General features: G+C 38.8%; 1 protein-coding gene across 1 annotated transcript; it reads left to right on the top strand.

Annotated features, from left to right (window-relative positions):
* Nucleotides 1-479: 479 nt before the first annotated feature.
* On the top strand, nt 480-2,407 carry LOC146609441 (uncharacterized). The gene is made up of 6 exons (XM_085346751.1): nt 480-988; nt 1,086-1,230; nt 1,310-1,547; nt 1,635-1,778; nt 1,874-1,942; nt 2,045-2,407. The coding sequence occupies exons 2-6, from the start codon at nt 1,145-1,147 to the stop codon at nt 2,405-2,407; spliced, it is 900 nt and encodes a 299-aa protein (XP_085202877.1). The 5' UTR covers nt 480-988; nt 1,086-1,144.
* The last annotated feature ends 13,665 nt before the right edge of the window (nt 2,408-16,072 follow it).

Here is a 16,072-nt window from a genome sequence, read left to right as displayed (position 1 = left end):
ATGACCAAAGAAAAAGTGGACGAAATTTATAGGGCAGTGACAAAATTTATAGTCAAAGATCTCCATCCATTTTCAACAGAGTCACCATCATTCAGGTGAAAAATGTTGTATTACTCTGACATAAAAAAATAGTATCTTATAGACTGTATAATACTGTAAAAGTTAATATGTTCATAGCTGCTTAGCTTTGTCTTTTCTAAATGTGGAATTAGAAAAAACTTACAAAATTGGTGTAAATATGGTGTTAGGTGTTTATAGGTAAACTATATTTGAATAAAGGGTGAGCTATGTTTTTATTTTTTATCTGGAAGAAAAAAATCTAATTAAAATTCAAATGTATTTTCTGTTTATTCAGGGAGATGCTTTGTATGATTTATTTATTTTATGTGAAAAAAAGAATTAAATTTCAAGTCAAAAACACTTTTTTTTTTATAAATTTCGCTTTTTTTTTTCTTTTTTTTTTAAATTCAGGGAGATGTCCTCTGCCCTTAATCCGAGGTATCAGCCCCCATCCAAGGATGATCTATCCAACACACATATAACTGCTTGGTATTGCGTGGAGAAAAGCAAGCTCATCCAGAATTTGGCACAGGTTAACAAGGTCACTATCACCTGTGATGGATGGACCAGTATTGCTCAGGACCATTTCCTCACAGTGACTGTTCACTACATCTACAAAGGCAAAATGAAGCAGAATGTGCTCAGCACTGAAGCAGTTTATGAGTCACAAACAGGTCCAGTTGTCGCTAAAGAAATATCAAACGTTGTGGAGCAATTTCACTTGGGAGGGAAAATAATTGCTGCCACTGTAGACAATGCCAGCAACATGGATGTTGCTTTGAAAAATTTGGACTTTTTAAAAGTGGGATGCTTTGCTCATACCCCCAACCTGGCCGCACAAAAGGTGTATGACATTCCTGCAGTTTCCAGCTGGTGTGCCAAAATCCGTTCAGCAAAACTGTGCTCAGAGAAAAGCAGCAAATCCTGAGTAAGTAGCACATGCAGTTACATATCAAGAAGTATTGTTATTCATATTACCTTTTTTATAGTAATTTAAAAAATGTTTGTGTCTATCTGTGCTTTAGTTTTGCCAGAGCACAATGTCATTCTTGACGTTAAGACGCGCTGGAATTCTCTCTTCCTGATGGTGGAGAGATTTATGGAGCAGCTTGATGCAATCCAGGCAGCTGCTCTGGATCAACGGCTGAGGAAGCCTATGGAGAAGGACAAGTGAGTGAATGACATGAGCATCACTTGCAAGAGCTAAATTTTGTCAGTTACCTTTAACATTGTGAATATTTTTCAACAGGCTAGAAAGGTTCACGCACACTGATTTAATCAAGGCAGAGGAGTTTATTAAGTGCATGCAAGTCCTGTACACGTCAACCATGTGTGTGTCAAGTGACAAGTCACCCACATGCCAAAATCATCAAATCATCCCCATCCTGGCCAAGCTGGAGGCACATTTCAGACGATGTGATGAAGACAGTGTTTTCACCTCTTCAATAAAAGAGAAAGTCTGGGGTAGTCTGCAGAAAAGATATCAGGTATTTGCAGACAATATCAATGCGCATGAAAAATAAGGTTACCTTTTTCAGTATCAGCTCCTATGTTATATCTTGTTTTACTTAAAGGATGAAAACCTTCAGAAATTTCTGAAGGAGGCCACAATGATGGGCCCACGTTTTAAAGGCAGGCTAGGTGGTGAGGCATCTACTGACATCTGGGACAGGTTGGAGAAGACAGCAGTTGCAAATGCCACAGCAGCAGTTGTGCAGGTATTTTCCACTGTGTGTGTACAATCTTGTCCTTTTGCATCATGATGTAGTTTCTATGTTGAAGGAATGCTCTTTTACTATCTGTGTGTCCATAGCCTCCCACTGAGGACCCCAAAGCACACAGCGAGGTGGATGATGCTGACATGGACAAGCCAGAAAAATGTGTAATTTCAGATTTTTTCTAGCACAACCACTACCACTACATTCTAAAAGTGATCTTTATTTATTTTGCAAACCTCACTCTTCTTCTTTTTTTTGTTTTTCAGCTAAGAAAGGTCCAGAAGTCACCCTTAGAAAAGCTATTTGAGGATGAGGACAGAGAACTTCAACAGGCTGCTTCTCAAGCGGGTAGAGTCCCCTCAATCACAGAGCAGGTACAGAAGGAGCTTGAAATATACAAAAGACTGCCAGGAATTACCTCTGGACAAGACCCTGTGGCCTGGTGGTGGAGCAAGAGGGATACACTCCCCAATTTATCTGCCCTATCAGAAAAATACTTGTGTGTCCCAGGCTCATCAACGCCTTCTGAAAGAGTTTTCTCTTGTGCTGGGCATGCCATCAGCCAAGAGCGATGCTGTATAGCTCCAGAAAAGGCTAATATGATTATCTTTTTGCAAAAAAACTGCTAAACATGACAAGTTTCATGACAAAGTTTGTGTTTTCAATTGTTTAAGCACTTGTTCCAACCAAAGAAATTATGTTTTATTGACAGAAAGGGTTAACTTTTGCCTAGAAAATAAATTACTGGGAAAAATAAAAACACGAGGTATTTGGACAAAGTTTGTGTTCTTTATTCTATAAGCACCGGTTCAAGCACCGTTTAAGCACCGGCACTGTTTCAAGAGTACCATTTTGGCACCGGTATCGGATAAAACCTAAACGATACCCATCCCTAGACTCCAGGGGTTAACTTTGCTCCACGGGATCATCTTAAGCACCTATACGCTCTGATCTGTATCAGACATTAGTATGTCATATTGTTTCCTAGCAACCACCTAGCAATGGACTTTTTTTTTTTTTGCATTTATGTATGTATAACACCTTTAAAAAAGATTTTTCCATTGTTTTAATTTCAGAAGAACATTAATTTCTATTTAATAACAAGCTGAATAATACCTGATATATTATGATGCCATAATGCTGCCTAGCAACCACCTAACAACTTGTTAAAATTAACCATTTAAAGCATATAAACAATATCGACCAACCCACTTTTTCCATTTCTCAATGCGATTAAGTGTATAAATTTGCAGAATACTGTAGCATGGACATGGACTAGTAATGACAATAAATACAGAAGTAAAAAACTGAAACTATTAATTGTATTGAGTCATTATTTAATTAGCTATTTAGCTATGCCTGTATTTAACTACAGTTTAATTAGCCAAAGAACTACCAAAAGAAAAAGATCACAAAATATGTCACAGATATTAAATTTGTGCCATCACAGTTTAGTGGGTAAAGAATGTGTGACAGAATCAGACCACAGAAAAAGGATGGAAAAGATTACCTAATTAAAAGTAAAGAGGGAAAAAATCAGCTAATGAAAAAATAGAAATTATCAGTACAGGTTTATGAAGGCAAGCAAACTGCTTATTTTCCTCAGAATGAATTCTGATGGCTCAGACTGAACACACACATAGTCCCACTGCTTGTTAAAAAGTCATGCACTGAAATGCAGAAACGGCTGTAACTTTAAAGTTTTTTTGTGCATTAGGCTTATTTTTGTCAAGCATCATATTAATGTAATCAAAGCAAGAGGAGAAAATTATAGAATTTTTGCTGGAACTAGTGATCTCCTAACTACCACTGTGCCTTCCTAATCGCTGGGTTATGGCTACAGTTACTTCCTGAATACTATTATTTCACCCTAAGAGACTACAAATGACCCTTCAGTAACAGAAAAAAAATACAGAAACATTTAACAGACCTTTGTTGAGTGGGACAGGGTGAAAAAAGGGACCAGTTTAACATCAGTAAGAAAAAAATCCCTTTAATGTTACAGCGTTTAATTTCTTCTCAAACAGCAACAAAGCATCAGTAGAGTAAAAAGTCAAGCAAAGAGTAAGAGAGATGAGAATTTTAATAAAAATCAGTCAGAATATAAAGCAGAGAAAGGTGTTTTATCACAACGTGTCCCAGGAGTCCCTCTTTCTCTGTCACTTTTTAGTGTGGTGCACTGGGACCTTTTGGCTGAGCACAGGAGTGTTACAGAGCTCCATAGGGAATGCATTTCTTGGTCGCAAATGCGTACACACACAAAAAAGAGCTAACATATAGCATCCAGAGTAGGCGGAAATGTATTCAAAGCTCTGTACATGTCATTGCACGGCTTTCAGAGAAGCAGCGTGGACAGAGAGCCTCAAAGCTCTCCCCCTGAGGATCTGAATAGATAGATGGACGGAAGGACAGTGAGGGAGATGAAAGTGGGATAAAGATGAACAGACGGGGGGACAGAAGTATCACACTTTAGCAGCTGGTGATGTAAGGTGCATAGGAATGTGAGTGCTGAAAGCAAGCAAGAAGGAGAAGATGGAGAGAAATGAACACTCTGAGAGAGACATGCAGCACCATCCAGTTACTTTGTTTCCATATGGTTGATTTTAATCATGCTTTTAATCATATTATGCTTAAAAAATAGAAAACCATCCAACTTTAAAGGATTACTTAAATACAACAATTTAGGGAAACAACAGTGCACAGAACAACAATGGATTTCAAAGCAGTATGTGAAATATCTTTGAGGTGATGGTATGGAGACATTTCAAAGTCATTTGAAGGATATCTAAAGAGCAATGCACAGAACTCACTTCTTTGTGAATTTGCCTTTTCATGTCACTTCGACTGTCTCATTGACTTGATTTGGCCCATGTGTGAGCTTAACCTCATTGTGCATAGAAACTAGCACGTGAGAGTAGTGTGCAGTACGGTCTTAGATTAAAATGAGACAAAGTGAATCAAGTGTGCTTACCATATCTATCCATTATCTGCAGCTTATCCAGGTATGAGGTTGCAGGTACAGCAGCACGAATTATGTTTCTGTGGGAAATCTATGTCCTAACTTAAGCTGTAACCACAAGCCAATTTTAACCCTATGCCATAACCTTCTATGTAACCTAATGTGCACCTCCAGAGAAATGTAACTGCGCATTAGGTTGACGCATACCACCACTTGAATTGGATGGAAAATTGTGGTGTAGGGATAAAAAGGAATTTCCGGTCACAACGCGACATCAGTTAGGATGTAGAGTCAAAATCAAGCTGAAGTAGAGACACTCAGACCTCTCTCCAGCCTCCAGGTCTTCAGAAGGAACACCAAGGCATTTCCGAGCAAACTATAGGTCACAGTACCTGGTACCAGGTACTTTTTTAGTACCTGCTCGGCCGGGGTTCCAAGCAATCTGAGCAGGTACTAAAATGTGACGTCATCAGACTTCATGCTTCCTAGTGGCTGACCAGTAGAGTCACTCGATAAGTAATAAGAGCATCTCGTTCATGAAAATAAAAACCACCATTTTTGAAACCCAGCAATGGTGAAAATAGCTATAAAAAAACAAGGTATATTCTTCCCTCGATGTCCACCTTTGTTGTAGCGTTTGTGTTAATTACGTCGCAGGATGCTCTGATAGCGACCACGTACATCAGGAGGTACTAAATTGTAATGGAAAACCAGTCCATCCGAGCTGAGTTGTGGCGAGCTGTGGTAAGTATGTCCAAGTAGGTACCAAATGAAACGGGGCTATAGAGAACCCATGTCACTGTTCAGAGTGTTTTCTTTCCAAGCTCCTTAGACTATTCAGAGCTCTTGGTTATAGGTGAGGGTAGGAACATGGATCCGTCAATCTCCCACTCTCTTCACCCATCATTCTCATTCCCACTGCTTTGGGAAGTGGTAAAATGCTCTACTTAAGTATGTTTATGTGAAGTAAGACATCATAAGAGTGTTTGAAAAATAAGGCTTAAGAATTTAAGAATCCTAATCCCATACCAGTGTGTTGTAATGTTCTGCCCATGATTTATACTATTTACCACTATAAATACAAAATAAAAGTTGACCTCCTTCTACTAGCTTCTCAGAAATAACTTCTATGCAACTCTAGCTACACAATGTTAAAGATAAAAAAGAATTACTAAAGCCGCTAATGTCTTCTGGCTGAGGAAGAGGAGCAAAAGATTAGCTGAACTCAACACAAATGGATGCGAACTCTGAACGAACCCAGACAGTACTGGGGCTGCTTTTCAAAAACCAACTCTTGGGACCCAGATTTCAAAAAGACTTCTTCTCACCCTTCAAACTAGTTTGCATATTTTGTTTATTATGTCTCACTCGTTTCCTTTCTATCTCATCCAAACACCTGTAATGAGGATTCACTGAAGTGTGAGCAGCCAGGAACACATACAAAACAGCAGACAGGACATGACTGCATGACCTCTTTGTGAACTTCAAATTGACAGACACTGAGACACAGACAGAAAGAGGCGTGAAGCAGACAGGCAAGCTGACACAATGAAGTGGGATTAGACTGCTGTTTCTGACATTCACTGCAGGGTTCAAAAAGAATTTTAAAAACTTTTCCCCCCTCAGCTGAGAGCTATTTTATTGTTTTCCTTTCTTCTTTTCTAGCCTGTCAAAACACCTATATATATATATAAAAAAGATATATTCAGTGTTCAGTAAGCACACATATGAAATACACACCTAACTCACTGCACAACACAAACAATTTTTCTGACCTCTAACCACATCTGACAAGCAACAGCTGGTTTGAGGCAAACAGCTTTTCTCCACAAAGACACACATCATGGCAGCAGGAGACCACAGGCTAACTGGAATAAATGAAGGGGAGGGTAAATTACAGTTGTTTGTTAGCTACAATTAAAGCTGTCAATACCTGTTACTGAAACAGCACTGCTCTTCCTGAAATGGAGACACCCAAACATTTTGATGATATCACACTCCATAGGCCACGCATTCACATTCTCATACGACTATACATGGCAACAAGAGTTACAAATATTACCAGAATATGATCAAAAATGATGAAAGAAAGCAAATTACTTCTTGTAGCTGTGTGAATTTGGCTGTACAGTAGTGAATGAATAGGATTTCCTTCAAGACCATGCACTGCTATGCCATGTTGGGTGTGCATTGTCTGTCTGCATTACAAGTTTTTTTAATCATTGCATTAATTATTCAGATGACTTTTATTAGAATATGTCCTACTATGTTTACTGGCTGAACTCAGCTACCCTTAAAACTTTTGCTTAAAAAAATAGAAATGTATTTATCTAATGATTAATTTGATATTTATTCAAGGATAAACTTGAAAAGTATCAATTTTGCCAACAGTAGCACATTTACATGTTAAAATGGGGACTGGTCCTGCAAAAATATCTGAATGAGAGCGCTGCTGTGTCAGCTTTAAATAATAATAACACTCTTACACTGTCATGGAGTTACAGGCTTCGGCTGTGTCCTTTTATTCTCATTCCATTTGGGACAACACACCATTCAAGCTAATGAAAAAAAAACCTTCCTGTTAGTAGACACAGTCAGTGTTGCCAACTTAGCGACTTTGTCGCTATATTTAGCGAGTTTTCAGACCCCTTAGCGACTTTTTTTTCTAAAAAGCGACTAGCGACAAATCTGGCTACTTTTTCTGGTGTTATTGGAGACTTATTTATGACGACTTTTTGACGTGAAAGGGCGTGTTGCTCTTACTCTCAACAAGCAGCGGTGCTGCCTTGGGCACCTCACCCATGCTAAAGCGCTCACGGGCGGAGGATAGTCCTCCCCCAGCTGCAATCAGGGCAGGAGACGTTCACACCTGTGCATCCAAACTGCAAATGAATCGCGCATGAGCGAAGCCGCTGCTCCCGCACTGACTGTAACGCAGTCAGTCCGTCTTTTACTCTTATGCTGTTTTGTGGATCACAAGGTTTAAAACTACTTATAAACACACACTCTCACACACAAAGTAACCCCACCAGAGTGCCAATTTCGGGTCACTGTTGCCGGTCCAGGCCTGGATAAAGGAGCAGGGTTGGAATTGTGACATTAAAAAACAATAATTGCTAAAATAAATTTAATTTTTAGTTCTAAATAAATTCTAAATGCATTTAGGACGTTTTTTACTCACTTTATGTCTCTTCCACGATGTTATTTCTCTCTCCAACAACGTAGGTTACAATTACATTAACATGACCAATTATGCAAATTGGGTGATGACGTCATTTAGCTCTTACTTCTAGCGACTTTTAGGACAGCCAATAGCGATTTTCCTTACTGAGGAGTTGGCAACACTGGACACAGTGCCCTTCAAAATAAGGGTCACACCACAATGGCAATCAGGAACATTTTAAGCACCACTTGCTTTATTCAGATTTACCTTTGCTGCTGATTTTGCTGGGAACTGATAAGCACACACATACGCCTTCATACACAAAGCCACACACATGGTCACACCCACTGCTAAGTGCAGGGTACTGCTATCAGCAGTAGACTGAATGCCAAGTCACCTAGCTAACCGTGCAGAACTAACAGTCTTCCCTGATGTTCAAGCACTCACAACAAAAGGGCATTAAAAACATAATGCACACATGCTGGTTTTAAGATTTAATGTAAAGTCACACAAATGCATACACACACATCCATATAAAGAACATGTACATGTTTCACTACTGAGCTACACAGAGAGAAAGCTCAAGAGATTACAGTTTTTCTCAAATGCTAAAACACATGTCACAAACGTTACCACCAGGTCCCCCAATGTCCAAACACAACACCCTTCTCTAAAGCTACATAAACACAACCACACCTTCCCACTGCAAAACTCAAACTCCCACACCAAGAGAGCAGCTCGAAGCTGTCAAAACTATAAACACTATACACAGCATTACACACTACAGCAAAACAATTGAAAACACAATGCTCAATTTGTGAGAAGGTTCTTTGTTTCATAACTGCCAATGCATATTTTAGAAACTATACAGTAACGGATCGTCGTAGATCTCTGCAGAGGATTAGGCATTTAGATTTGTGAGTTTCATATGAGTAGTATAAATCTATAGAAAATCCTGCATGTACGTACACTACTGTAACACAACTCAATGCAAAAACAGAATCTATTGCACACAACAGTAATCTTGAAAACATGAACAGGGTGTGAAGTTTTTTTATTTACGTTATTCACACCACACACACACCACATTCACTGTGCGGCATCATGTCGCTGAGCTGTTGCTCGCATCTCGTCCGTAATGATGGTGCGAGGTTGTCTTGCTCTCCCTCCTGGACCTTCTCCTCTCCCATGTTGGCCTTCTCCTCTTCCTCGTTGGTCGCTCCTCTTCCTCCTCTCATTTGAACTCCTCTTCCTCATTGGCCTGCTCCTCTTCTTCCAGGGCCAGCTCTTCTCCCTCCTCTGCATCAAATTCCTCTTCCCCTGACTCTGCCTTCATCCATTGTGTTTGTTTGGAATCTTCAGCATACTGTGCACTCTGAACTTGCTTTTACATGTGGGTACAGCATTAGCAACAAGTGTCTTCAATTTTGAGACATTGTGTGTAGTGAATGACGCCAGGTGTGTTCCCTGTGTTCAAAGATTGGTGACTGTGGCAAGCATTTTGCATCACATGGGCTTTCATTTGAGAATATGAGCAGAGTTGTTTTGCAACATGTGTTTTAGCAAGGAAAAATGTGTTTAGATTTATGAGTACAGAGGGTTGTGTTTTGTGACTTGTGTCTTCATGTGACATGTGTTTATGGTACTGGAATATGGTGGCTACATTTAGTAAATGTGTTTAGACTACTGGTCATTTGGGTTACAGGATTGGCTTTTGTGTTTTAACATTTGAGAAAAACTGTAAAATACATTACAAACTCCCATAAATAAGGCCAGAGTGTGTGCACGTGTTCATGTAAATGTGTGCGCACACACGTGGATTGTGAGGAATTATAACAGCCCGGCAGGCTTCAGGGCAAAGGACAAAACCTTAGTGAAGTGAGGCCAAGCCCGCCTGCGTGAGTGTTAGTGGATATGAGAACATAGGGCAGCAGCAGGGCTGTCTAAGGGAGGAGAAGTGTGAATCAGGGCGTGCCTGACTCCAGGATGAATTTGCTCAAAATAAAATTTCGTTCCAACTTGAATACTCAGGAATAATTCCCTGGAATGTCACAGTGCATTTTTATTTTAATTGATGAGCAGACTATTTATAATTCTGTTTTCAGAAATGGCTGTAACACTATTATTGTAAAAATGCACAGTCTGCAAAAGATACACAGGGTTGTGATGGTAGGGTTAATTTTTGTTGTTAAAAAAGTAAAATTCAAATGAAGTGCCATACATTCTGGCATTATGATTTTTCTGTTAAAGCTTTTCTCTTAAGGTGTTACAAACAAGCAAAAATTCTATAAAAATTAAATGATTTAAATTAAACATACAATGTAGGCTGAAGGAAGTGTGTAGCTGAGGAAAAGTATAGTGTGGCGGGGCTTGGTCGTCGGTGCTGGGGCAGAGAAGGACGCGCCTTTGCGGCATCTTAATCACGGCTCACTAGCTTAAAATCTGTGTAGGGTCCTGTGACTGTGGTTGCTGTTGTGTATGTTTAGCTGCAGCCGTGTCTGTAAAAAAGCATGGCTGCAGCTGAATAAAATATGCTGGAAAGCATGAAAATGCGGTCGGGTCTGCCATGGATCTATTACATCTAGTAATAAACAAACTGTATGAATTCTTAGTGACATAAGAGCTTTAGTTAGCAAGACTGAAAAAAAATCTAATAAACTAAACTGATAAAGTCTACTGTCAAAAGATGCTTAATGTGTAAGGTAAACATCTGATCAGTTATAGAGTTTAAGAGATGCTTGTAGGATAACTTTTATTCATAGAAAGATTAAAAATAAAAATATAATTGAAATTCCAGCTTAGCCTACTTCCAAATTAAATATAAGTGTATATCGGGGTTTGTTTTTTAGGATCATAGTTCAAAATTTCTTGGAGCCTATAGAAAAAAAATAATCACGGAATAAAAAATAAAGCTTTCAATAAACTATATTTACTGATAATCATCAGCAAAAAAAGAAAAAAAAACTCTTGTAAAGGCTCTTGTAAAAAAAAAAAAAAAGCTACATTCTCTTAGCAAAGCACATAACAAGGTCATCTTCCAGGATGCTATTTTCCAGAGTGTTGATTAGTCAGTAGGCAGTGATTCTGTAGCTGTAGATGTCTCATCTCAAACACAACCTGCTTCAGAGTATGGCAGGTTTGCAGCACAAGTTACTATGGCAGTGCAACCTGCTAAGAAGGGAACCGCCTTTGCAATACTGAAAACCTAGAGTTAAACCTGGAGTTACCTTGATAAGCCACAAATTCTGCTTCGTAGTATGGACTCTGGACTCTATTAAGGGGGTAATATGAAAAGCTGTAGGAGGCTTGTACTCACGGTCGTGACAAATGTTGCCTTGCCAAAATCTTTGCAAAGGGGATTGTGAGTAAACTGCTGACATACGGAACAGCCCTGTTGGACTATAATCTACAACAGCTAACAATTCTGTGAGGTTGCACAAAAAGCTTACAGTCATAAAGTCAACATGCCAGAATCAGTAGATAAAATATCTGCTATGTTCTTCTTAGTTTAACGTGCAAAAATTTGCACTAAACATTTGTGCAAAAGCGTTGGAAAAAAGGTTTAGACAGTTTAGACAAAAATGACTGATGACTTTTGGTGATGCTGTATAAGTCAAGTGACCACCAAAGTCATTAAGATTACAGACACAAGAATGCTTGCTGAATGTACCCCCGAATAGTGTTTACCGTATCAACAACTCACTGTAGAAGAGGTATGCAGTTTCATTCTGTCATTGCATTTGATTCTATAGTCTTTAGCATGAAGTCAACCAATTGTTCTTGCATTTCTAAATATATAACTCTCAAAATGAGACGAATCAATGCTGGGTTTTACCGTCATCGTGGACAGTGTTGCCAACTTAGTGACTTTGTCGCTATATTTAGCGACTTTTTTTTCTAAAAAGCCACTAGCGACAAATCTGGTGACTTTTGCTGGTGTTATTAGGAAGACTTATGACAGCTGCTCACCCCTGTCCTTGGTTTCTTTCTTTATTCCTTTCACTGCCTCGATCACCTGCTTCGACACTCATCCACAAATATCCTTTATTTCGACACATACGCACCATGCGCTCAACGGCAGCACATTTACATCAGTCAGACAGCGCACACAGTCATATAAGATACACACACACTTAAGCCAAGCCTACTCATATTAGTAACTATGCATACACAAAGTCAGACTCAGGGAGCATCTCGCCACACATTTTTTCTCTCTCTCCTTCTCTTTATTTATGAACAAGTGACGTATTCTCTCCACCTGTCTAAGCAACGCACACAGCATACATCCCTAGTTATACACAAACATCTATGGGTACACTGAGGTTCATTACATGGAATATAAATGGAGCTGGCTCCAGAGAAAAGAGGTTAAAAATATTTAACCAACTCAAAAAACTACAGGCAGATGTTGTCCTATTACAAGAGACCCACAGACCTCTTAGAGGTTCGAATGAACTTAAAACACCTGAGTTTCCTAATGTGTTCTCAGCTTGTTATAATTCTAGACAAAGGGGAGCAGCAATTTTAATACATAAAAATATTAATTTCACAGTACTCGATACAGTTATAGATCCAGAGGGCAGATTCTTAATCATTAAACTATCTATACGTGATAAAAAGCTATGTATTGCAAGTGTATATGGTCCAAATGTTGATGATCCCTCATTCTTTCACGGTTTTTTCAGTGCACTCTCTGAACACTTAGATGGCACACTTGTTCTTGGAGGTGACCTCAACCTTGGACTAAATGAAGACATGGATAGGCTCAATACAGCGGGAACTCAGCGTAATTGGCAGTCCACAAATATAATCAAACAGTATATGAGCGACTTTGGTCTTTGCGATGCATGGCGCTCCCTTCACCCCACCAGTAAGGAATATACTTTTTTCTCACATGTCCATCACTCCTACTCTCGTCTGGATTATTTTTTGGTCAGCAGCTCACTGCTGAACGACATTTCAGACACTGAGATTCACCCTATAGCTGTCAGCGATCATGGTCCTGTATCTTTAACACTAATGCACAAGAATAATACTACGCCAAGAAAAAACTGGAGATTTAATATATCACTACTTAAAGATGAAGACTTTATTAAATATTTTAAAAAAGAGTGGACTTCATATTTGAACTATAATGACACTCCCGAAACATCAGCTTCTGTTCTATGGGAAGCAGGGAAAGCTGTGATGAGAGGTAAAATAATTTCTTTCTCATCACATAAAAAGAAAAAAGAAAACAAAAATATTCAGGAATTAGAAAAAAACATCAAATCACTAGAAGAAGCCTACGCGTCCCACCAAGATCAGGAAACATTGAACAAAATACGCAAAACAAAACTAGAATTAAATGAGATAATTGATAAAAAAACAAAATTCTTAGTACAAAGACTACGCCTACAAAATTATGAACATGGTAATAAATCCGGTCAATTTCTAGCAAACCAGCTAAAAATAAATAAAGAAAAAACAACTATATGTGCTGTTCAAGATTCATCTGGGAACACAATATATGATCCGATACAAATAAACAACATTTTCAGGGATTTCTATAAAACGTTGTATTCACCACAAATAAACCCATCTAAAAAAGAAATTGATCAGTTTTTGGACAACATAACTCTTCCAAAATTATTGGACACTCAAGCAATGGCACTGGATTCACCACTGACACCAGGTGAACTCCAGGAAGCCCTGATAAGTATGCACAATAATAAGGCTCCAGGTCCAGATGGCTTTCCTGCAGAATTCTACAAAGAATTCTGGTCGATTCTAGCACCAGTTTTCTACAGAACGTTGTTGGAAATTAAAGAAAAGGGCAGACTTCCATCAAATATGAATTCTGCAAACATTAATCTCCTGCTAAAACCAGGCAAAGACCCTGTATATCCCTCAAGCTATCGTCCAATATCCCTTATAAATGTAGACCTTAAAATAATCTGCAAAGCTCTCTCAAAGAGACTGGAGAAAATAACCCCCCTCTTAATTCATCCTGACCAAACTGGTTTCATAAAAGGTAGGCACTCATCAACAAATACACGTAGATTACTTAATTTGATAGACTACAGTAAAAACCTAGAAACTACAATATTCTCTTTAGACGCAGAAAAAGCATTTGACAGAGTTAACTGGAAATTTCTATTTGCAACTTTACACAAATTTGGTTTTGGATCCTCTTTCATAAACTGGTTAAAAATATTATATAATTCCCCAACAGCTTGTGTTAGAACAAATGACCAGACATCCTCCAGCTTCTGTCTCTTGAGGGGCACCAGGCAGGGATGCCCACTCTCCCCTTCACTATTTGCAATTTTTATTGAACCACTAGCAGCAGCAATTAGACAGAATTCAGTAATTAAGGGCATAAAATGCAAGAACGTGGAACATAAAATCAGCCTTTATGCGGATGATGTGTTACTCTTTCTCCAAAATTCACAAACCAATATCTCTGGGGTGATTGAATTGATAAACTCTTTTGCAAGAATATCAGATTACTCAATTAACTGGTCAAAATCTACAGTCCTACCGATTAATTGCTCCTTCCATAATTCCTCTTCTACACCACTGCAATCGGGAAATATAAAATATTTAGGTATTAATGTTTCTCCCAAGCTTGCAGATCTAACTAAATTAAACCATATCCCACTTTTAAAGAAGGTAGAAGATGATCTGGCTAGATGGAAATGTCTACCCATATCACTCATGGGAAGGGTTGCCGCTATAAAAATGATGGTCTTACCAAAAATAAATTATTTATTCTCAATGATCCCAACTAAACCGCCACAAGATTGGTTCAGATCTCTAGATTCATGTATGTCCAAATTCCTTTGGAAAAATAAACCCCCACGTATAAGCTTAAAAACACTACAAAAGACCAAGGATAAAGGAGGACTAGAACTGCCTAACTTTCAGCACTACTTCTTAGCCAACAGGCTTCAGTTTATCTCAGGATGGCTAAAACACACCCTCTTAGATGAACCTTGGCTAGATGTAGAACAAGCACTCTGCAATAATCTAGAGATCTCAGACCTACCATTTATCAGCTCAAACATCCAACGACATGAATGCTTTAAAAGCATCAACATCAGCTCTTCTCTGACAGCATGGTGGGAGTTTCTAAAATTGACGGCGTCTTCATTAATCCCATGCAAACGTACACCTATCTGGAACAACCCTGACATATTACAAAACAATAATATGATAAACTTTTCAGATTGGAGTGATAAAGGAATCAAATATTTAGAACATATACTAGAAGGAACAGAATTTATTTCATTTGACGGACTAGTTACACAATATGGGATCAACAAGAAAAGATTTTTAGAATATCAACAAATTAAATCCATAGTAAAAAAGAAATTTAAACCGGGTCAAGTTGAACTACAAACACCACCAAGTGTGGTTCAATTTCTTACTCTTAAACCCCCCAAATTACTATCCAAAATATACAGAATGCTTTCTAAAACAGATGAATCAATATCACTTCCTATTGCAAAATGGGAAGCGGATTTATCAGTTAACTTAGACCTAAACTTCTGGTCTCAGATTTGCTTAAAAACCTTTCATCTAATTAGAAATCCCAGTCTTCAATTAATTCAATACAAAATATTACATAGAGTGCACTATACAGGTCATCGGATGTTCAAGATGGGCTTTACGTCTACCAACAAGTGCTCACACTGCCAAACCAATTCACCGGACAATTATATCCACGCTCTTTGGTTCTGTCCACCAGTTCAGAAGTTTTGGCGCGAGATATGTGAAGACTTATCGAAGTGTCTGAAATGTAACATTCCAACTTCCCCCTTAGTGTGTTTGTTGGGCAGCTTAGATAATGTCACTTCAGAAAAGAATATCGCCCATATGGTTTTCACTGCCCTATGCATAGCCAAGAAAACAGTCCTCATGAACTGGAAAAATAAAAATAATCTTAATTCTAACCAATATAGAAATTATCTATTAGATTACATTAGTCTTGATACAGCCTCTGCCACCACATCAGATCAATTGCTCTGGGCTCCTTTGATCAGCTCCATCACCTAGTGGGGGTGGGGGGTCATAGTTTGGTCCCGCCTTCACTGTTGTGATTGGTGTGGGGGTAGGGACAGGCTTAGGGCGTCGGGGGGTTCCCCGGAGGCATCTTCCTTGGGGGGCTCAACCCGGGGTAGCGGTCAT

The sequence above is a fragment of the Diplotaxodon limnothrissa genome, linkage group LG22 (genome assembly GCF_057381915.1).
Source record: "Diplotaxodon limnothrissa isolate DT_005_m linkage group LG22, D_limnothrissa_male_GT1.1, whole genome shotgun sequence".
NCBI classification, from domain to species: domain Eukaryota; kingdom Metazoa; phylum Chordata; class Actinopteri; order Cichliformes; family Cichlidae; genus Diplotaxodon; species Diplotaxodon limnothrissa.
Note: the sequence above shows the minus strand (reverse complement) of the source record. Positions and strands in the feature narration are given on the sequence as shown.

Excerpts from the sequence above, each read along its gene's own strand:
- LOC146609441 (XM_085346751.1), top strand. The coding sequence starts at position 1,145 with ATGGTGGAGAGATTTATGGAGCAGCTTGATGCAATCCAGGCAGCTGCT. Across the intron at positions 1,231-1,309 it reads AAGCCTATGGAGAAGGACAA|GCTAGAAAGGTTCACGCACA; the intron begins GTGAGTGAATGA and ends ATTTTTCAACAG. Across the intron at positions 1,548-1,634 it reads GTCTGCAGAAAAGATATCAG|GATGAAAACCTTCAGAAATT; the intron begins GTATTTGCAGAC and ends TTTTACTTAAAG.